The sequence below is a fragment of the Pelodiscus sinensis genome, chromosome 22 (assembly GCF_049634645.1).
Source record: "Pelodiscus sinensis isolate JC-2024 chromosome 22, ASM4963464v1, whole genome shotgun sequence".
NCBI lineage: Eukaryota > Metazoa > Chordata > Testudines > Trionychidae > Pelodiscus > Pelodiscus sinensis.
Window position 1 is genome coordinate 23,775,782 of NC_134732.1, and position 23,711 is coordinate 23,799,492.

The 23,711-nt window shown below is 42.0% G+C and overlaps 1 protein-coding gene and 1 long non-coding RNA gene across 10 annotated transcripts in view; one reads left to right on the forward strand and one right to left on the reverse strand.

Moving 5' to 3' along the window:
• Positions 1-23,711, reverse strand: part of DENND1A (DENN domain containing 1A) — a 361,801-nt gene that overhangs the window by 152,344 nt on the left and 185,746 nt on the right. For all 7 annotated transcript variants that reach the window (XM_075905650.1, XM_075905649.1, XM_075905651.1 and 4 more), the window contains exon 9: positions 6,844-6,954. In XM_075905650.1, coding sequence (XP_075761765.1) covers positions 6,844-6,954 — 111 coding nt within the window. The remainder of the gene's footprint in view (positions 1-6,843; positions 6,955-23,711) is intronic.
• LOC142819334 (uncharacterized) overlaps positions 1-23,711 on the forward strand; it is a 106,007-nt gene that overhangs the window by 61,373 nt on the left and 20,923 nt on the right. Inside the window, exon 3 of one of the 3 annotated variants that reach the window (XR_012897195.1) lies at positions 23,139-23,223. The exons of the other annotated variants lie outside the window; for them this stretch is intronic. This is a non-coding gene — a long non-coding RNA (uncharacterized LOC142819334). The remainder of the gene's footprint in view (positions 1-23,138; positions 23,224-23,711) is intronic. 3 annotated transcript variants of the gene reach the window in all.

Below are 23,711 nucleotides of genomic sequence, written 5' to 3' on the forward strand. Positions count from 1 at the left end.
CCTGACCTCCCGTATCCAGAAGAGCGTAGCTGTTTCCCAGTACCACGGTGGGAGGTTTGGGAGCAGGAGTGGAGCACTGCCTGCTGCCAGAAGTGACCAGCGACCAGTGTCCCCCCTTGAACCATCCCCTCTTCCACCAGTGGTGTGTCTGCAGTCTTTGGTAGTGGGACAGCTACCTCAGCTGTCTCCACGTGAATACTGCCCAGGAATTGCTTGTGGATACAGATACTCCTCAGCCTAGCCACCTCCTCCTGTAGCTCTGCCACCCGCTTCCGGAGAGATTCCACCAGCAGGCACCTTTCACACTGGACGGGTTCCCCAGCTTGGATTTCAGTAACTGGGAATTGCAAGCCACAGTCCTTGCAAAATCACACCAAGATCTGGGTAGAGGCATCCATGGTCAGTTGGTCTGTCTGGCTATAGGCGTAGGCAGAGGAGACAGAAGCAGTGCTGGTACAGGTGTTGCAGGTCTTTCTAGGACTCCCTCTGTCAAACTCCCTCTTAAGCTCCCCTGTCTACAGCCCCCGGTCCGCTTCGCTCCCCTGGTCGCTCTGCCTCTGGCTTTTAAAGCCTGCTCACCTAGGTCAGCCCTACCCCCTCGTTAGCCACACACAGGAAGGCTGATCGTGAAGCTGATCAAAGGCAATCAAGGGAACAAAGGATCAAAAATATTCAAACCTCAGAGGGGTTTCTCAGATATCTCTTCCATCTAAGTTACAGGGCGTCCCCACTATACGTCCAAGATATGTTCAAACAAACATGGACATATAGCGAAAGGATGTAAAGCAGGGAATTTTTTCCCCACAGCTGACTTCCGTTTGCACGAATTGATTTTTTCTTCCCATGGGACGGAAGAGCAGGGACTGGGAGGACTTAAAACAGAACAGTTCCCACAAGCATCAACGATGCTTGTGAGGAACCAACGTATACCAGGGAGACTTAGAGCAGGGATGCCCTGTACTGCATTGCAGCCTTTACTATGGGATCATTAGGAATGACTCAATATCATAGGAGGGGTTGAGCTAATCTTCTGTATAATAAATAATGAAGATACACTGTAGATAGAATCTTTCACTTAAAAGTCTCAAAAGAGCTTTAGAAATGTTAGATTGCCTATTGCACAGGCATTACATCCCTTTACAACTGGGGAAACTTGGGCCCAGATAGATTGGGGAGCCTGTCCCTGGTTACACAGTAAAGAAGCATAAAAAGTGGGAATATAACAATGAGAAAACCTAAAAATACATGATTTATTTTGGGTGTTATTCAAACCCCAGTCATGACATGCCCACCCCAAAACTGCACATGGCATTCTTACTATGGTTATGCTATTAGGACCTCACACACCACCAGGATAAAGATATCTAACTGATACCTTAATTCCACTACATGCCCAAAGACACTGGAGACACTGAGGAATCCTCTGAATTGAAAGAAGGAGAAAAGGAAAGTCTACATGAATCCAAGTAAAAGGCCCTAACAATGTCCATTTCACTGTGACTTTCATTAAAAAAGTCTCCCTGACTTGCTGTGTTAGGGGTTGTCAGTGCACATACACATCCCTCACCGCTGTGTTTGTCTTTTTTTCAATACTGCTGCTAATGTTGTCTCTGTTATGTTAATGATCTGCCTAGCAGCAGTCTTTTGGGTCTGTGCTCTCTAGTACAGTCACACACTGGTATTTAATCATCACACCTGAACACATATTTAAAATAAAATCTTTAGGGTTAACTTAAATTCCTTAAAGTGAAAGCCGGAATATGGCTAGACTGATGAAATAAACTGAAACTTTTAAGTATAAATGTAGACTGGGTTTGAACCACAGTCCCAGAAAATAAAAGGCTGTTCAGGAGTAGGATGGCTATGCACATATATGTAGGCCCGTGCTCCCACACATTCTTTCCGCCCAAGAACACTGGGCCTACTTGCAGGCACTTAAGTTTATGGCTCAATATGACGACAAAGCATTATGCAGGGTAGTTCAACAATTAAAGCATAAGATTCAGACCACAAATCATAGATTTTATTCTCAAGTTTGATCCAGCACTCACTGACCGTCTCCTTGGGCTCAATCTTCCCTCCCCGGCTTCAGTTTACTTCATGTGGTATCCCGATAGTGGAAGCTAACTCACAGATGTGTTGAGAGGTCGTATAAGGTCAGGTAATTTGGAACTCCTAGACACCGGTCTTCAGAACACACTGCAACTTCTCGGCAGAGTTCCCAATTCATTTCATCCACCACAATCATATTCTAACAGTTTACCAATGGGAATAAAGAAAATACCAATGTTTCTCCCTAAATAAAATATTTACCAAATACAATAGAAAATGAAAGGGCAGCATGAAAAGTAGCAGCTCATTGCACAGTATATTACCATGCAATCAAAGTGATGTGATTATACAAGGTGTTCATCTCTGCCTCATGTGTTCCATTCCAAGGTTGTTTCTTTGGTGGCTCAAGTCACTTAAAATAATGCTCTCAGAGTATGAAATGTAACTGGTCATTTTATTACATCTTGTTCTGCCCCAAATGGCACCTTCTCAACATCTCCTTCGTAGCATGAAAAGATCTTTCATCAGCTAATATGGACTAGACAGCATGTTGTCTAAAGTGAACAGAGCAGTCTTGCACACATCCCCGTTCATTCAGTTTAAATGATCAGAATGCCTAATTGAAAACCATGTTAATTTTTACTAACCTAGTCAGTCAGAAGGTCTTAGCGGGAAACGAGTTACATAGCACAATTCCTAACTTGCACCCCAAGATGGGCATGTTCCCAAGCAAGAACCTCTATGTAACTTCCTGAAGTTCTGTGCATATCTAGTCTACCCATGCATTAAGAGATGTCTGGAAAGTACTGTTTACGAAGACTTTTTATTTAGGGAGTATCTATTTATTTTCTATTATGACAATTTAAGATTTTAAAATGGAACAATAAAAGATTAACTAAATGTGATGCTCAACTCTGAAGACATCTGACAGTAAACCGTCACCTATTTCTGAGACGTAATCCTACATTCCATCTGGCATAAATCCAAATTGCACCACCCTGCATAGACACCAGGAGTGCCCTGCAATTTTGCCAAAATTATGGTTAATAAAGAAATAGCATAGTTGATGGAGACCTCATCTGATTAATGACTGTTATACAGAAACAAGCTGTTAATAATAAGACAGCCTGAGAAATGACAGGACTGTCAAAGCTCAAGGATTTCAGCAGGTTGAATTGAGATCAGTCCATCTACCTCAGTTCCCTAAAGCAGCTTCAGGAGAATCATGCAAAAATGTAGCCAGTTGAGAGATACAAACTGATTGCTGGCATAATTCAGTTTTAAAATTTCACATTTAACATTCCAAAGTTATTGTGTGTGTAAATGAATAAACAGAAGGGTTTTAGTCATTCTTATTCAGAAAAATTAGACTAATGGCAAATTATGAGAGGAGCAATTTACAAATGTGTTTTGTTGCCTCTCTCAAGAGTTCTCAATGTGTGCATATATTTCCGTATTGAGATTGCAATGTGAAACTTGAAAATGGAATTTATACTGGAAACCTCAAAACACCTTTGAATATTTATTAGCCCAACCAACAGTTCTAAATGTAGTAAGTTACCTGCATCACACTGAGAGGCATTAAGGGCTCTGTGGTGAAGCAGGACTCCTACAATAGGCTGCGGATGCAGATTAAGATTGAGGTGCTTTGGCAAAGTTGTGAGAGAAAGTGGGATGGTGCTCAAGGGAAGGAAGAGGTAGTCTCTTGCAAGCCAACACTAAGGGGCTGGCAGTCTAATTTCAAGAGGTGCTAAAAAGGTTTGAGAAGCATGCACACCTCTTCACTGCACCATGCCCATCGACGGCCGGTTCTATTAGGCACACACTAACATTTTCATAAGTGCCACATTCATTAACCACCAGGCTGCTTACTTAGATCATCTTTTCTACAGTTCTATATTTATAATGCCTGTATTACAGTGAATAGTTATCATAGCTTACTGGGGCAGGGCAGCAAGGACACGCTGTGCTGGAACTCAGAATGCTAGTTAGAAGAGATAGTCCATTTCCTCTCTCCGTTACAACACAAAGAGGCCTTTTCCTACATGCAAGCACTTCGTTTTATGTTTGTCTTTATGTGAGGAATTAGATGGCAAAATGAACAGTTAAAATTCAGCTTGTGAATACTCAGTAAAATTCACAGTTAAGCTTTTGGTGTTTGGAGAAACCCCATGAAAACCAGCAATAACTTTCCACAGGTTCAATGACAAACAATTCACATGTAATAGTTAATAGGTTACATCTCAGCACTCAATTACCCCCAAAATCTGGTTTAAACTTGCCAGCATTAAGAGCTCTTCAATTATAATATGAATTTCAGGAGACACGGTAGCTCTAATTCACTTGATATTAAATTTAAATTATAAGTGTTAGACAAATTAATTGCAAACAGTTCCTTTTTTAAAAAAAACCAGGACACTGACTGTACTTTGAGAATTCTCACAGTTTGGTGAGTTTCCAGTTACAAGGTCTTGGCTTCTGCTGAGCACAGTTTGAAATAAAATAATGCAGCTTGTTCCTACTGCTGGATCATGCAGAGCCGAGTGTGCAGGCAAGGAATCACTGGCTCTCGCCCAAGACTTCAAACCTGTCTTAAACTGTCACTCCAATCTCAGTGCCGTTTAGATCTATAGTTCTAAGATACTAATGCAAAGTAAGGCAAGCTCTCGCCCAGAAGAGCCAGATATGCTTTTATCTCGGACAGAGGCAAAAAAGAGAAATAGGAGAAAGATAAAGACAAAAAACACAAGCCTATTTACGAAAGAGCTTATAAAGGAAAGGAAAGTGACAGGTAAGTAAGTAATGCTTATTTCCAGCCTACCTTACCATGGCCGGATCATGTCAACCAAGCACATAGACTCTATCATTGGGAGACCCCAACCTAACCAACTCACTCCATTCCAAATGCTGCATTTAATTCACTTTTCCCTGAAACGAACAAACCAACCAACCTACCCCACTCCTCCACACCCACAGAAATTGACTGACATCCTAGACCTGGGTTTGTAGCTCTGTTCACTCTGACTATACAGCAAAACCACAATGGTGGGTGTATATAAAAGTGTATTGAAGAACACAATGCATACGTCTGTTGATCTAATAGGTTTTCTATAATATCCGTCATTGTAGTAGTTAAGTGTTACTGGTTCTTTATGTGTTTTGGTCACAAAGGCTTGGTCTACACTATAGCAGAAGGTCAAATTAAGATACGCAACTCCAGCTACCTTAATTACGTAGTTGAAGTCAACATGTTTTAAATCAAGTTTCTGCACTGTCCATGCATTTGCTCCCATCAGCTTCCCTTACTCTTTGCGAGGAGCAAGAGTACCAGCACCGGCAGGGGCACCCTCTGAGTTCAATTTAGCGGGTTTTCACTAGACCCATTAAATTGAACCTTGGAAGACTGACTGCAGCAGCAGAGATCTTCTGCATAGTGTAGACAGGGCCTAAGTTTCAAAAGTTGTTAAAATGTTCCACAGATTACACTGAATCTCCTGGTCTCATCTTCCTTTCTTAATTAGATATATTATTGTTGCCATCTGGAGATGGAACACACAAACGGTTTGTCCCGTCAGTCTTCCTCCCTCCCCTTTCCATCCTAATATGTGCATGGTACTCTTTCATGTTTTTGGTGTGTTGTTACAGCAGTATTTTCTGGCAGTCTACAATGCAGTTCCAATCTTATACAATCAAAATCAGCCCTTCAAGAGGCCAGATAATACCACACAAAATGGAAATTGGAGCTCTAACTTCAGAAAGAGCCTTTCAAGTATTTAGTTTACAGCATTAGAAGGCAACATTTAGTTAACCATCCTCTGTTTATCATTCATAACAGAAAACAATCAATATCCATTTACAGAGCAAACAGAATGAAAACTTAACATTTCCTTTTATACATAAAATCACGATCTTATTGACTGATAAAACTTCAAATGCATAATGCTCAACTTTGAACTAAAATCAGACTGGGTTTCTGGTATTGATATGCAGCCATTTTTAGAAGAGACAGCTCTTTGGAGTGCGCAGCAGCTTTCATCTTTCAGATGCTTGATGGCGCCTAAGTAGCATTAAGCCTATGTCTTATCAAACAAAATTGCAAAAAATGTGGTTCTCTAACATGTTCTAGCCCACCGTCTGGGTTTATCAAGAGAAGGTCACCAGACGTTCTGTCTGAAAGTATCATTTATCTATTTTTCTCTCAAATAAGTGTATGAAAAGGGCCTCACTGCCATGGTATAAATGTTGTTATACAACATCTGTATCAAGAGAAAAAACTTTTTCCATTCAAGCACTTGACAGCCCAGAGAACCCCAAAAAAAGTCACCTTTGCCAAGCACAACCATACATTTAAAATTCTGTACATAGACATACATACACACATACATACACACAAACACACCATTTTTTTAGCCAGAAATCAGGTATGCTTAATACATCCAGACTGTACATTTTCTTCCCCCGTTCTGCAATTCCCTGCTTCAGTCTGCTTATGCCAATGTACATAATGAATGTACAGCTATTAATGATTTTCGTATTTCTCATTATTTCTTAGTATGTCTTCAGTGCCTCATCTCTGCTTATAGTGTCTTTTGCAATAGGGAAGTACTCAGAGGACTGACCCATTGTTGTATTTGCTTATACAATAAATCCAACTTTAGCACAATATTCCTGCCACCCTACAAACAATTGCAACTCTGTGATTATTCAAATTCTAGGTATCCCAGATGACATAACGCATGACTGGCAGTTTTTAAAATGAACTGTCAAGAGAATATTCTGAAATTTACTTACAGTGCTCAATTTACTACAGCAGATGAGGATGCGGCGTTCATATAGCATACTAGCGTAGAGATGCAGCATGTTGTTGACATCGACAGCTACAAAATACTCTGTCAGATTTCTCTAGGAAAAAAGATGAGAGAGAGGTTTTAGAGAAAAACTTTACCGACACAAACATCTTAAAGATAGATGAGAATTCAGACTTCATCCATAAATTACACACCCAGAAAGTGACCTGGAGGAAGAAAACAATAGGTCAGTCCAAGTCTGGGGTGATTTTGCTGCTACAGCAGGTGTTTAGTTTGTTATTTATTAATTCATGTTCTCAAATGATCAGATTTCAGAAAGTTACACAGCATAGTGTGGTTTCCCTCTCAAGTCCTGCAACTTAAAATATGGAAAAAGAAGACTTTTTGGTAAGGGGAATAGGTTCTTTCGTGCACACAAAATATATTCCTGAAATCTGACAGTAGCCACAAATTACTGCTACTGCAAAGTTCATATTCAACTAACTGAAATTAGTTGATCATGTAAAAATTTGCTAATGGAACAATTTACTCCAGAGCAACTGTGATGAGGAATATACCAGAAGCATTTAAAATACAATCCAGAAATCATTGCACTGATATTCAGCATGCATGCAGTATTTTGTGAACAGTGATACTCCCATCCTCTGAGAAGTAGAATCAGAAAGCATCCCTATGCCAAAGATTGGGAAACTGAATCAGGAGAGGAGAAGCATCGTCTTTCCAAGGTTACAGAACATGTCCATGTAAGAGACAGAATTAAAACTCGAATGGCCAATTTCCAGTCTAATGCTCAGCCTATGTATTTATTTTGGCTTATACAACAGCAAAACCCTATCCAGCCCCTGCGTGTGTGTTAAATATTTAACTCAGAGTGAAACATTGGATGCACATCTCTCACAAACACAAAAAGGATGAGCAGAGCCACCGCTCCTAGGCCTCTATCCCTCTGTTGCAATGTCTATTGCTGGATGTAAGGTGAATGGCAGGAGAGGTTACGCACCTTTTGCAATAAATAGAGTTATTTGAAAAGTATGACCCTATCGATGAGCCATTTCAGATCTATTTGCACCCAATGCACCTTTGATCAGAGATTTTTTGGCAGTAGTGCCCAGTCAGCCCACACATGCACCTCGCACATCCTTGTGTCTTGTACTAAGGATATATAGGGGTATGCGAGCCAAGTGCCCTCGGCTCCTTTTCCACTGCAAAGTCTCCCAGGAGAAACTCTGAAGCAGAGGGGAAGGAGGGCTGGCAGTACAGCCCCCACAAGGAGAACTCCAGTTATTGCATAGAAAGAGTAATTTCTCCTTATTCAAATACTGTCCTTATGGGTAATCCTACTTGGGCTTGTTTATCATCTTCAATATTGGGCGAGTGGGTGGAAATGCTTATGGAAGACTCCTTTTCTATGGACTCAAGAAAGCATTTCCCCAAGTGTAAGGGTCAAACCCCTCACTCAAGCAAACTGTCTGCACTTCCTGCCAGTGATGGTGGCAAAGAGATCCACCTCTGGAAATCTCCTAGTCTGAAAGTCCAACTCCCATTCATAAGTACTGGAGAAGTGTCTGCTGGAACTGTGAGCTATAGCGTTGTGCAAGTCTGGAATGTAAGCTGCTGAAGCGAGGCTGTGATTGGCTACACACTAGATCAATAGCTTTGCTGCTTCTGTATAAAGGGCGCCCCGGTGGTTCAATGGACATAGAACACACAGGTTGCTTCCTTCTGTCCTGATTGTGATGGATTTGTCCCTGATTAATGGAAGGAAGTGCAAGCAGACATTTCTGACAAGTCTCAGCTCTAGGAAACTGATAAGTAACCGACCATCTTCACTGAATGGCGTGTGTAGCTAAATGCGCCACCCACATACTCATTTGTTTTCATGACTATGGTTGGATGACAGGAATGCAGGTACAAATGTTGTCTGGGTCCTTCCACCAACTGAAAAAAATCTCAGACTTACTAAGGGACTGAGATCAGCCTGTTCAACCTGCTTTAGTTTGGAGCAGAAATCCAGCCTAAGCCATCCCAGGAAACAGCAAAGCAGCTACTGGGCAAGCTGTGTCACAAAAAGCACAAGCCGCTAGTCACTGTAAATAATTTCCTTTGGATGTCTGTGGGCTGGTTTGAATGTTTTAGATGAGGACTGTTCATGTCATCTATCTGGCCACAAGAAGGTAAGCTCCAGCTGATATTGCATCTAAGGAGGCCCCTATGAATTCTATCTTTAACATGGGGCTCTGAGTGCATTTTTCAAGATTGAGCTGAAGACCTAGCCTGGGAAACATGGACATTGCTCTTTATGGCAGAGAGAACCTTGATGTAATACTGGAGCTTCAGCAGCCAATTGCCAAAGTATAGAAAAACGATAATCCTCATTCATCAAAGATGAGCTACAACCAATTCTAAGATTTCAGAAAATACCTTTGACACAGAAGAAAGGCCAAAAGGAAGCACTTACTACTGGAAGTGGCCGTGAAGGACCAGGAATTGAAGGACTCTCTTGTGAGAAGTACGAGTTGGGACATGCCAAAATGTGTCCTGTAGGTTGAGGGCCTAAAGCAAAACCATGGTTCCATATATGGAATTCCAGCTGCCAGATGGAGTCTAGACACCACCACTCTGAATGTGTATGTTTTCACAATGTTGTCTAGAATCAGTCTCCATCCCCCATTCTTTTTTTGGAACAAGAAAATGCTTGGAGTAAAATTCCCTCTCCTTGTATAGATCTGGAGCAGATTCTATAGCTACTGTCTGTAGAAAGGAGTAGGGATGTAAGCGACTAGTTGACTACCCGATAATCTTATGCTTATCAGATAGTCAAGTAATGACTCCCCCACTTGCTTCCTCTATCAGAGAGAGGATGCGGGGGGGGGGAGCAAAGCCGGCTTAAAAACCAGTTCCCTCCAGCACTGTCGGGAGGGAGGCAGAAGCGCAGCGGGGAGATGGGTGTAAGCAGTGAATCAGCTGATTTCCAGCTCATGCCCAGTCCCAGATGTTGCACCTCTGCTTTTTAAATGTATTAGGAGCCCCGGCTTGCACCGTTCCCCCACCTCTGCCTTTTAAATGTATTAAATGTACTAGCTCCTGGACTGGGAGCTAACTCCGCTGCGACTCTGCAGTTTCCCCCTTTATCGACTAATCAGTCAATGGAAAGTCCATCGATTACTCGATTAGCTGATTACATGCAAGTCAACATCCCTAGAAGAGAGTCAACTTCCAGTGTCAGCAAGTGCTTGTGAGAGTTGTCCCTAAAAAGGGACAGACCTGGGTGATTGGCTGGGGAATAGATAACCCCAGGTTATAGCCTCCAACACCCATTAGTCAGATCTAATCTGTTCGGAGGCATCCCTTTTCACCTGCCTGATGATGATTGTCTCTTTTCTGTGTAGTTTTATGAGAAACAATCCCATTCCAGGAACATCCCATTTTCCTGGTGCAACCAAACACTTACTTTGCATTAAGTAACAAGAAGAAGAAACTGAATACCAAATTTGGTGGTCCTAGCTCTTACTCAGGAGGAGTTCTTGAACCGACGGACAGACTCCCAAACATATAGCAGATAGGTACTGCCCTTTTATAAGTAGAGTCTTTAGGCTCCTTTGTTATTGTGCTTCCTCTGTGGTATGGAGGAGGGTCTTGGTTCCAAGGGCGTGGTGCCTTTCTTCCTTAGATTAGCTCAGAGCCCCAGGTGCAGGATTTACACCAACAAAGCCTGGATACTCAGCAAGTACCCAGTACGGAACTCCAATATGGTCTTACTTTGAGGAGACTGAGGCTTTCTTGAAGAGGACCCTTTAAGAGAAGGAGTCCTTCAGGGTTCTCTGCGGGGCAGGTCTGGGTGAACATGCAGATGTGAAAACAGCATTAGGCTCACTCAGAAGCCAATGTCCCATCCTGCCAGCATCTCCCAGCCTCAATCTGAGACCAGACAAAGCCAAGTCAAAGTTTTCTCTCATAGTTCTGCCTCTGAATCCTGAACAGACTGGACAATTTTGAGGGATTTCTGTTTCTCCCAAGCAGCATATACACCAGGAAAGCTCTTCACTGACTGGGATGGTTTCCTGGCAAGCAAGGCAATGTTTGAAACCCAGAGAGCCTGGCCTACTTTGAGACAATGGAGACCACGAAAGAATAGAGCCCCAGTAGGAGGGAAGGGATTACAAAAGCAAACCCCTACTACAATCAAAACTAAGGACAGAATTAATATAAGGATAAGGAAAAGAAAGAAAAGAATAATTAAAGTAAGGGATACCGTTTTACAGTGAAGCAGGCACACTAGTGCGCCATCCGAGGCCGGGGTGGTTCAGAAGAAACTGAGGCCTGTGCAACCTTAAATATTCTCAGTATGGGGCACGAGGATGTCTAGAGTGCATTTCTGGGCAATGCCACCAAAATCTTCCATCAAAGGCACATGGGACACAAGTGTGCCTGAAGCAGAGCACTCCTAAGGACACTACTTAAAGAACAACAGATCAGCTAGAGGCAGGGCTCCTCAAACTGGTAGCCAAGCCTAGATCCATGCAGATCCAGAGCTAAGTCTCTGGCATGCTTCTTGCAGGAACACCAGCACAGCTCTTCTCCATGCTGCTGCTCAGGTTACAGCTAGGGTTGCCAGGTGTCTGGTACTGACCCAGACAGTCCGGTATTTTTGCCTCCTGTCTGGTTAAAAAAAAAAAAAAAAAAAAAATCAGAAAATACCGGACACCTAAAATGTCGGGTATTTTCTGATTCTTTTCCCCCCTGCCAAGAGGCGAAAATACCAGACACCTGGCAACCCTGCGGACACACTCAGCAACTGAGCCCAGCCCTCAGAACCTCCACCACACTCCCGTCACTTACCTGGTTCCACAGGGGCTTTTGTGTCTGGAGCAGAAAAACAAAATGGCCACCAGCAAAAAAAGCTTTTTCTTAAAGGGGCCATGCTGATATTTTATTTTTTTTTGGTTCATAACTGCTGTTGGGGTCCCCTTCCTCCCCCCCCCTCAACAACTTTGGTCTCCCCTCCCCCCTCCTTTTTCCCCCCCTCAATAGAATTTTTTTCCCAGTTTTTTTTTGGGGGGGGAGGAGGGAGGGAAGAGTGTTCGGTGTTTTTGGCTTAACCATCTGGCAACCCTAGTTACAGCATGACCATGGTAACTTAACTCACTGTTGCAGCTCTGAGAAAGAAACAAGCTACACCACGCATCTATTTAACCAAGTACTTCTCCTCCCCACGCTAACGGGGCATGCTCCCTCACACCAGCCATTCCTTTCTGGGTCGCTCTGCCCCGTTTCCTCCCTACTCTGCAGTGAGGAGAAGCACATGCTACCATTTTACTGGGCTGGTGAAAGGACTCCTGGATGACAGTGCGTAAAATATTACTCCTCCTTACTCACACCGAGTAACACCATACTCCGCAAGTGCTCAACTGAAATCAAGGGAGCACTACCTCATGGACTAAGATGCTTCTCAGTCTGAGCAAGGTTGACAGAAACAGGCTCTTAATTTGCAGAGAAGGTTTAAACTCACTGCAAACTGCAATTAAAAGCAATTTTAGAATAAGAAGTTTCATCAGATTCAAGGCATATCAGAAAAGACCAAATTAATGGATTTGATTCAAAATAAACTGTTTGTGGATGGCTTATAGATTACTATGCAGCAAAAGTATGCCTATTTATACAAAAAGTACACGTGAGAAAGCAAAATTAAGACAAATCATGAATTCCAGTGAGATCTTAATCAGCACAGAATAAAGCAGAACTCAAAAAGCAGGAAGCAAATAGGATGTAGAAGCTGAAAGAAGCTCAGAAAGCCCATTAGCACTTTTGACAGATCCAAAGATAACTCTAAAACCACCAATACTTGGCCTGAGGAGTCTGCCAAGACGCTTCATACTGTGCAAAAATATGTTCCACAGCTTGCCATCCAAATACAAAGAAAGAGCTAGAGACAAATATTGCACCTGGTTTTTGGAAGATTTTTGTGGGGATTTTTTAAAAAAATAAAACATTAACAAAATGAAGTGACTTTTTTCAGTAAGGAGTTGAAAGGTATAAATACCTCCTTCAGGTCTCATTAGATCCCTTGTTATGGAAAACCTATGGTCTCATACAGGTATATTTTAAAAAACAACATACTTTGCCAAAACCCCATTAAACTGTCATGTACTTTTTCTCTATTTCTCGTCCCATCTGTGCTGATTAGCTAGATATTTGTGTCTAAACAGAAGCTGTCTCCTTTAAAGTTCTGCTTTCCCCATACACCCATCTCTCTATGAAACCAATACCCTGTGTGCGACTATACAATTGTTTCCGAAGGGGTAGGAGTCAAGATGTTACAAACATTAGAGGACCTGCTTTTCTTTCAAGGAGCATGCAACTTCCACTGATGCTAGCAGAGTCAGGGTACAGTAAGAGGAGTGCAGAATCCCCACCTGCTGCATGAAATGAGTCAACTACACACAAAGTGAAAGCTTACAAGATTAACACAACTCTCATTAGCAGAGGGAAATATAGGAAGAGATGTTTACTCAGTTGTGTAGTAACTGTGGTTCTTCGAGATGGCTTTCCCTGTGGCTGCTGCATGTTAGGTGTGTGAGCCCCTTCGCATTTTTTTTTTCAGAGATTTGTGGTAGTAGTGCCTTCAGTAAGCTATGCATGCCGGGCAGCTGGCTTGTGCCGTTCAGAGTGGCTATCCTGCATGCACCCTATAATGGAGATTACCTATCTCCTAGAACTGGAAGGGACCTTGAAAGGTCACTGAGTCCAGTCCCCTGCCTTCACAGCAGTACCAAGTACCATCCCTGACAAATTTTTGCCCCAAATCCCTAAATGGCCTCCACAAGGATTGAACTCACAACGCTGGGTTTAGCAGGCCAATGCTCAGACCACTGAGCTATCCCACCCACAGGGATAACCATCTCAAAGAACCTCATTTTACTGCACATGGAGTATTCTTCTTCAAAGAGTATCCCTGTGGGTGCTCCACTTCAGGTGACTATGGAACAGTCCCTCTTAGGGGAGGAAGGGGCAGTGGAGTGTCAGAGTACTGTGGCTATATAGCACTGTTTGGCTGAAGCGAGCATCAGAAGCTGAGTGTGATTCCAATGCATAATGCTTAGTGAACTTGTAGGCAGATGTCCAGGAAGCTGCTTTGCAGATGTCGATTACAGGGGCATTCTTCAGGAAAGCAGTTGATGCAGCCATGGCTTTCACGGAGTGTATGCACAGGGCTGTTGGGAGTGGCAAGTTACTGTGTGGTAACAGAGTCGGGTACGTTCCGAAATCCATTTGGATAGTTGCTGTTTTGAGAGAGTTTGGCCCTGGGAATGCTCTGAGGTGGAGACAAGAGTCCAGAGGATTTCTGAAATGGCCTTGTTCTGTCTATACAGAAAGCAAGAGCTCTGCAGTCATCCAGTATGTACAGGGATGCTTCCCTGTAGCCGGTGTGCAATTTAGGGAAGAATACAGGTAAGAATATGACTTGGTTGCACTAGCAAGAGGAGGGTAATTTTGGTATGAATTTTGGGTGTGGACAAAGTCGTGAATAGTGGGTCTTATCATTAGGGCTTCCAGTTCTCCCATTCTTCTAGCTTAAGAATATGGCTTTCATGGACAAATGAAGCAGAGAGCAGGTGGCCAAGGGTTGCCCACGAGGGCCTCTGTCTGTAAGCACTGCGCCACGTCAGAGGGGTCCCCCTGATCAGAAGTATGTAGGCAATGGCCAGCGGAGACTTCTCACCTAACCATGAGAAGGGGTTTAAACAAAGGAAGGGGTGTGGCTACTTGGGGGGGGGGTTATGCTCTGGTTTTGGAGAAGGGCAGTCTATCACGTGGGTGGTGTGAGCGGCATTTTCTTTACCCCTTTGATTTATGGCATCAACCACTAAGGAGTTTGGAGTGGGACGCGTGCAGAGAAAATCAGCTCTGTGCAATGCAACATAGGATTTCTTGTTGGACTACTTACATGAGTGTTTGCCAGATTGTTTTAGCGGGGTCCTTTGGGATAGCACTGAAGGGCAGTGGGGAGGCATGGAGTATATCCGTTAGACTGTGTTGCGTTTCCAGGGAGATATCAAGAGACTCCGCTACCCATCTGTAGAGCTCCTGAAATGATTTAAAATCATCCCTCAATGTGGGAGGGGGAGGCACGATAGTGCCATCCGACGAGGAAGAACAGATGTATGCCAGCGCAGCGAAGTCAATAATATCTGTGCCACGAGGGATGGGGGGGAGGGGAGAGAGTGTGGCAGAGCGGACAGGTGGACCAGTCGAGTTAGGTGTTGGAGCCAGTTGCTAAGATGGCTAGGTATGTTGTGTGCTGTATAAGGCTACAGAGCCCAATGGGGCAATTGCGTAGCATGGCCATGGATGTGGACATGTACAGGTGGGGTGCGGTGGGGGGCTGCAGGATATGGATGGGCACTTGTCTAGGCAAGGAGTGTGCATTCCTGGTGAAGTTTCTCCTCATGGCTGGATATCCAGGAGAAGCAGCGCCTGTTGGTATAGTAGGCAGGCTGAACTGTGGTCCTGCCAGGTGCTGAAGGGAGGCACACCTGACACGGAGGCTACCAGCAAATCAGCATGGCTGGGGAAGTGCTGTGGTGCTGCAAAGGCTGATGCCAGCAGGGTGGAAGAGAGATGCTGGGAACCTGTGTACGCACCAACGGTGCGGCGGACCTGCTGCTATGTAAAGGCACAGCAGGTGGCAGTACTGTGCTGTTGGGTGCAGAGGCAGACTGTGGCGTCTTTGCTGCGGTGGAGGCAGACTTGGGTTTAGTGTGTGGGCCTGGCTCAGAGCTAGCCAGTATCGGGTCTTTCACCCCTCCAGCTGTCTCAGTGTTGGACATACCCAGTGCCTCACATTACATTGCTCTATGTACTGAGGCAGGGGTTTTTCAATCTCTTGTGCCTATTTCAAGGGGAGACCCTTGTCTGAAGCCACTTCAGTAGAGAGTTGACATGGGGACATTGTGTGCCCTGGGTCTGAGGCAGATTTCTGCATGAGTAGTACATGTAGGCACCAATGATGTAGGGAAGGGTTAGGGTTAGAGTGATGGTGTAGCGAGGAGGAGTTTAGATTTATTAGGAACTGGGGACACTTTTGGGAGAGGGGGAGTCTATACAGGAAGGATGGGCTCCACCTTGGTTTAGGTGGATCCACACTGCTGGCACTAAACATTAAAAAGGTCCTAGAGCAGTTTTTAAACTAAGAGATGGGGGAAAGCCGATTGGTATGGAGGAGCATGTGGATCAGACGGAGACTTCTCTTAGAAGACAGTCCATTCATGGAGATTCTCTAGGTTTTAGTCAGAAAGAGAGGAGGGGAGATGATACAGTATGGGCCAGATCAGACAAACAATCACATCTACAAGAATCTAATTCATCAGGGAAGAGCAGACAAACAGTGGCAATTTTTTAAAGTGCTTCTACACAAATGCTAGAAGTCTAAATAATAAGATGGGTGAACTAGAGTACCTCGTATTAAAGGAGGAGATTGACATAATAGGCATCACAGCAACCTGGTGGAATGAGGACAATCAGTGGGACACAATCATACCAGGATATAAAATATATCGGAAGGCAGAATAGGTTGTGTGGGTGGCGGAGTGGCACTATATGTGAAAGATAATGTAGAATCAAATGAAGTAAAAATCTTAAATGAATAAACACGTTCCATAGAATCACTATGAATATAATTCCATGCTCTAATAAGAATATAGCAGTTGGGATATATTATCCACCACCTGACCAGGACAGTGATAGTGACGCTGAAATACTAAGGGAGATTAGAGAGGCTATCAAAATAAAAAGCTCAATAATAATGGGGGATTTCAATTATTCCCATATTGACTGGATACATGTCACCTCAGGATGAGAAGCAGATAAAATTTCTCGATGCCTTAAATGACTGCTTGTTGGAGCAGCTGGTACCGGAACCCACAAGGGCAGAGGCAACTCTCGATTTAGTCCTGAGTGGAGCGCAGGATCTGATCCAGGAGGAAACTATTAAAGGACCAAATTAAAAAACATAGTAAGAGAGCTAAAAAAGTGCTACCATGGCTTAACAATCATGTAAAAGAAGCAGTGAGAGATAAAAAGGCATCTTTTAAAAAGTAGAAGTCCAATCCTAGTGAGGTTAATAGAAAGGAACAGAAACACTGCCAAATTAAGTATAAAAATGTAATAAGAAAAAGCTAAAAAAGATTTTCAGGAACAACTAGCCAAACACTCAAAAAGTAACAGCAAAATGTTTAAGTACATTAGAAGCAGAAAGCCTGCTAAAAAACTAGTGGGGCCCCAGGATGATCGAGATAGAAAAGGAGTAATCAAGGACGATAAAGCCACTTAGGAGAGACTAAATGAATTCTTTGCTTCAGTCTTCACGGCTGAGGATGTGAGGGAGATTCCCAAACCTGACCGGTCCTTTGTGGGTGATGACTCTGAGGAACTGTCCCGATTGAAGTGTCATTAGAGGATGTTTTGGAACAAATTGAAAAACTTAACAGTAACAAATCACCGGGACCGGATGGTATTCACCCAAAGGTTCTGAAAAACTCAAATGGAAAATTGCGGAACTATTAACTGTGGCGTGTAACCTACCCTTTAAATCAGCTTCTGCACCAAAGGACTGGAAGACAGCTATCATAATGCCAATATTTAAAAAGGGCTCTAGAGGCGACCCTGGCAATTACAAACCAGCAAGTCTAATATCAGTACTGGGCAAATTAGTTGAAACAATAGCAAAGAATAAAATTGTCAGAGACGTAGAAGAACATAATTTGTTAGGCAAAAGTCAACATGGTTTCTGCAAAGGAAAATCATGTCTTACTAATCTATTAGAGTTCTTTGAAAGGCTTAAACATGTGGACAAGGGAGATCTAGTAGATATAGTGTACTTAGATTTCCAGAAAGCCTTTCATAAGGTCCCTTACCAAAGGCTCTTGTGTAAATTAGGTTGTCATGGGATAAGAGGAAAGATCCTTTCATGGATTGAGAACTGTTTAAAAGACAGGAAACAAATGGTTGGAATAAATGGTAAATTTTCAGAATGGAGGTCTAACTAGTTGTGTTCCACAAGGGTCAGTCTTAGGACCAATCCTATTCAACTTATTCAGGTTTAAAACTAATAAAAGAAAGTTATTCTTCACACAGCGCACAACCTGTGGAACTCCTTGCCAGAGACGGCCGTGAAGGCTAGGACTATAACGGAGTTTAAAACAGAGCTAGATAAATTCATGGAGGTTAGGTTCATAAAAAGCTATTAGCCAGGGCGTAAGGAATGGTGCCCCTGGCCTCAGTTTGTCAAAGGCTAGAAAAGGATGGCAGGAGACAATTTGCTTGATCATTGTCTTCAGTCCACCCCTTCTGGGGTATCTGGCACTGGCCACTGTTGGCAGACAGGATACTGGGCTACATGGACCTTTGGTCTGAGCCAATACGGCCATTCTTATGTTCTTATTTTAGAAATGTGTGTATCTGTCCATCTGTGAGTCCATTTGTTCAAGAACTCCTAAACAGTAAGAGCTAGGACCACCAAATTTGGTATGCAGCTTCCTCTTATCATATTGTAAAGCAAGCTCAGAGTTTGGTTGTGCCATGACAATGGGATGCACGTGGAGTTCGACTGTTTCTCATAAAATAGGAAGTGGGGGCTGGTAGGAGGGAATTATACTGCAGAATGAGCACAGGAGGGCAGCAAGGGACCAGAGATGGGGACCAGGATAGATATAACAACTCCACTGCGCCAGCAGAGGGCAGAGTTGGAGAAAGGGACAGATATCACCTATATATTTCAGAGAGTTTGTCTGTATTGTCCATCACATGCAGCCTTCCTCCAGCTGTGCCGCTGCAGCAGCGATGAACAGGCACTTCTCTCCTGGCCCCACGCTGCTGCAGTGAGAAGGGGTTGGGGTAGTCCTCTCTCCCTAGGGCAGCCTGCACCATGAACCCCTCATCTCCAGCCCTACCTCACAGCAACGATTTAAATGAAGAAAAACAAAAATTAATGAGTTAAGGACCCCAGCAACACCAGGTTAATCTTCTAGTTTATTTATAAAAAATATGACGTCTAAGGAGAAAATTGTGACATGTTGAAAATAGGTGGCTATACAGCTAAACGGCAAGTGAGTAGGAACCAAGCCACACAAAACTAGGGTCGTTTTTCTCAATACAGTGTTATATCGTTTGGAGTTACAGCGTTTAGGAAGAAAACGCTTGAAACACAGAGCTGCAGCAGTTGCAAGTTTTCCATTTTATTCCATAGCACAGAATAGCTAGAATCAGCCAAAACCAGCTGGGCTAACCCCTAATGACCTAACTCAGTTACTACAACAAGATCTATCACTATGACAATCCAATACACAACAGTCAGTACAGTTGTTATAGATTTGGTTTCTCACCATTTGAAATCCTCCTTGGACATTAAAGCTGAGATTTCTCAAAGAACTTAAGGAAATCGGATACCCAGATCCTATTAAAATCAATGAGATCTGGAAGCCTACTTCCCTCATGCTCCTCTCACAGTCTCACCTAAATTCACTCAACAATTACTCTTTTTTATTATGCACTTTATAGATTTTATTCTGGCCAAAACATAAGAACGGCCAGACTGGGTCCGACCAAAGGTCCATCCAGCCCGGTATCTTGTCTGCTGACAGCGGCCAATACCAGATACCCCAGAGGGAGGGAATCATCAAGTGATCCTTCTCCTGTTATCTATTTCCAGCCCCTGACAAACAGAGGCTCAGGACACCATTCCTGCCCATTCTAGCTAATAAGTATTGATGGACCTAAACTCCATGAATTCATGTAGTTCTTTTTTGAACCTTGTTAAGTCCTGGTCTTCACAAAAGATACATCACTCCTGCTTCCCCTTCCTCTGACATCATCCCAAAGACAACCTTTCACTGGGATTATAACGGAGCGTACCCTCTCCTCCTTCTGTGCAAAGGAACAACAACTAGAGTCACATGTGTAGTAAGTGGGCCATGACTTCTACACATGCTAGGCTACCATTAAAAATGTGTATGCATCACTGAAAAACAAATCCTCTCAAATTATCATAGCTAGTCACTCAGCTCTAGGTCTAAACTTCATTTAATAAGTTTCTGTAAATGTTCCTTTTGGAATAAACTAGCTTTATTTAGAAGTACATTTTCTTCCAAACCCCACATATTTAAAAGTTGTTTTTCAAAGATCCATCAGTTGCTTATCACAGTATGATGTACCTTTTGGAAAACAGAAGAGTGAGTATTCTGTTTAAAATAGTCTAAATATTAGAATATAAAACTACTAGTGTGAATAAACTCATTGAAATCAAGAACTTAAATCATATACATACATTTTAGAAAGTGAAAGGATCATGCAGTTTGAGGATATGACATAAAATGAAAAAAAATTGTAGCACCAAACAGAAACTCCAATAATCTCTGAAACAGCTAAATTACTTACCAAATCTGAAATATAATGGATACTGTATATCTAACACTACTTAGTAATGTATTTCCTGTAATTAACTCAATTTGTTTATTTCTGAAAGTCACAATGTATTCATAAATCTTTCACATATCCTAGGAAATCTTTTGAAATAGTGAAATCTCAGTTGTTATATATAACTGTCCATACTAAATGCTTTTGTGGATCATTAACCATTCTGGTCTGACACAAAGCCAGATAATTACGACATATTTGTTAATGTTCCAAATGGAGCTCTATGTGGTTCTCCATTAATCATTACACACAACTTAAATCTAGTGCTTCTAAACATTTGTTAATAGAGGTTTAAAAATGCAATTACTGCCATGATATGTGGCATATTTAAAAATGCAGGTCAATTGTTTAAAATCTATAAAGATTTATGTTCATTTAATGCCTTTATATAGTTGTCTATCTAAACCACAATCTTACATGAAAGTTACCTTGATAGACAGATAAAACCCTAGTGAGCAATTACACAATGATATTCATTAGAAAAAGAAAAGCACTGCTTTTATTAAGTGGAAACCAGAGAGGTAGCAGAGAATGAACTTTAACGAAAACCTTAAACCAGTGAGTTTCATTTTCAACATTTGTTTTACTCTTTTCCTTACACTGAGACCTATACTGACAATTTTGCATTAAAATGTATTGGACCAGCTTCATCACATCAGCTGTTGTTTCCATTTTATTCCCATGTTTGCCCTCTGTATTTCCTATCAAAATGCCGATGATCCCTCCATTAATGCTCCCATCACCCACGCTGTACTATTGTTATTAGAATCATTTATTAGTTAAAGGAGAGGACAACCAGCTAAAAACCCTGCATCCTATTTTAATCTCAGCTAGTGATCAATTTCTTTGAGATTCAACATACCCATCTGTAAAATGGGAATAACACTTCCCAACCTCTTTGGGTGTCTTCACTGTAAAGTGCTTAGAGATCATCAGATGAAAGAACACAGATTTTCATGAAACATTATCACCGCCACTACTTAGTAAAATATACCCTAAACCTTCAAACTAGACTAGCCGCTGATTTAGCTTCAGGACAGGAGTCCTGTATTACAGTAGACTTCCAATAATCCAGAACCTGTGGTGCCGGATTATCAAATATGCCAGACTATCAGGAGGTTATATATAAGATGGTTTTAGATAGAGAGATAGATAGAGAGATAGAGAGATAGATAGATAGATAGTTTTTTTAAGCCTTTTTTATCCTTTTTGCTCAATTCAGCTGCTGCCGCTGTTACCTTGTGACTCATTTTTTGCCGAAGCTCACTCACTAGGCTCTTGCCATTTTGATGCTGGACTATCAGGAGTGCCAGACTATTGGATGCCGGACTATTGGAGTTTTACTGTACTTCTAATGTTGCAAAGTTCTATGAAAAGCAATGTCACACAAAAAATAAAGCATGTGCATTAAAGTTAATGGTAATGGAACTATCTCCAGTAAAGCCAGCAACTATGTATATGTCCAATGGTAAAAACAAAGGCTGTACAAGCTCACCAAGCAACATACTACTAGTAAGTAATTGGAAGATATGGCCGAGTTCTTTATTTTTAAAAACACAAATGGGACTTCGTTTTGGTGCAGCATCTGACCTCAGAAGTTTTTGCTCTTGATCTAGTTGCAAGACTTTGAGATGTCAGGCAGGCAGGTTTGGAAAAGGCTCACAATGTGGAGGTCTAAAGAATAGTCAAGGCCAACAAATGTCAGTTAGGTTCTCTCTTGGTTTGGCACTTTCAGACCTCTCCTCTGAAGACACATCTGAAACTGTACAAAGCACTGTACTCAGGGGGGTTAAAGTATATCTTTGAAGAAATGACTCCAAAATACAGTGAAGTTCTGCTCAGCTGTCTTGAGAAAGCTACTGGGTACACAGCTGATCTTTACTGGTCCCTTGTGTGATCACTTAAGACAGCCCCAATGGTCTGCTGAACAGGTCCTGCAATGTTCCTCCATTCCAATTTGCTTACAGGACCATCATCCTTAATAATCTGCACCTACATGCTAGATCGAATTCTTCATCATTTCCCTGCAGCTGTGTAGGTACGACAGAGCGGAAGTATGCGGCCTTCACAAAAGAGAATGCTAGCCTTAATGCCTCCTGCCAATGTATCCCCAAACTGCAGAGAAGTCAAGAAAACTGGAATTTTTCCAGTGCTTAGCCAGAATTCAGACACCAAATTTGTGAAGGCATTAATATATGTGGGTGGGGCAGGATAGAAAATGTGTGAAAATACCAAAGGTGGTATCTTGAAAGATCCAAGCAGGTTTAATACAAAACAACTGTACTTCACCTTTCTGAAGCTCTAGCAGTTTTTGCATTTTAAATATTATGGTCTCCAACTAAAGATATTTAAATTCACCAATAACAGTCTTGGCTCAAAACAGTAAACAGCACTATGAAAAACTTCAGAAAACGTTAAGAACAGCTTCAGTGCAGTTTAGTTTTCAATCTTTCTGATAAGGTTAATTTTAAAACAGAAACTCTGTCCAACGAAAAAGAAGTTAGTCAAGTTATACTTTTGCTCTGCTTTCTGAATCTGAAGCATCAATGACAGCAGCAGCATAGCTATGGAATCCAGGTATATTAACTGCAGATGGGAAACCAGCAGAGGGAGCACAAAACTTTAATTTGGGGGCAAATGGGTAGGAAATGACAAAAGTCAGGACTGTATTATTACTTGTTCATAGTGAAACTGCACATTTTCTTTAAAAAAAATTTTTTTGAAACTTGTAAGACAGGAATGTACACAGTTTTAATGTCTCAAACTAAAAGTTTCTTGACAATGTCCCTTTCTATTTTGCCTGTTTAGGTAAAATTGAAGTAGATGAAACTTCTTATCTGTACCATCCATGCATGCGTATGCCACAGCTATTGTAAAATATGCCATTTTCCTGGTGAGCTATTTTATTTTAAAATATCCTTATTTTTAGGGAACATTAATGATTAACGTCTACATCTCTGAAAATAAACATCTTGATTTGGCTTTTTTAATCAAGAGACCATTATTCTGTCACAACTTCCCATTCACTTGATATTTTTTCTTAATTAAATAGACATTTTAATCTGATCATCTGACACTGTAAATCATTTGCTCTAGAGAGAATACTGGAGAGTAGTTTTATGGGGTTAATTTACAGTAATTATGGGGGAAAGCTAATTTATTGTGTCATTGTTTAATCCTGCAGAAGCAATTTAGCAGAAGCCATGCTGTAACATGATTTCATATAGTAATATTTAATGTTTGAGAAAATAAACAGTGGAAGAGTTTCAATATCTAGTACAAGTTCACAAAATATCATGTAACAGCTCTAAATACTAGCTCTAAGTGAGCATAGTTACTTGTCTTGCTGTTCTTCCAATTAAAAGGAAAACAAACAGTATA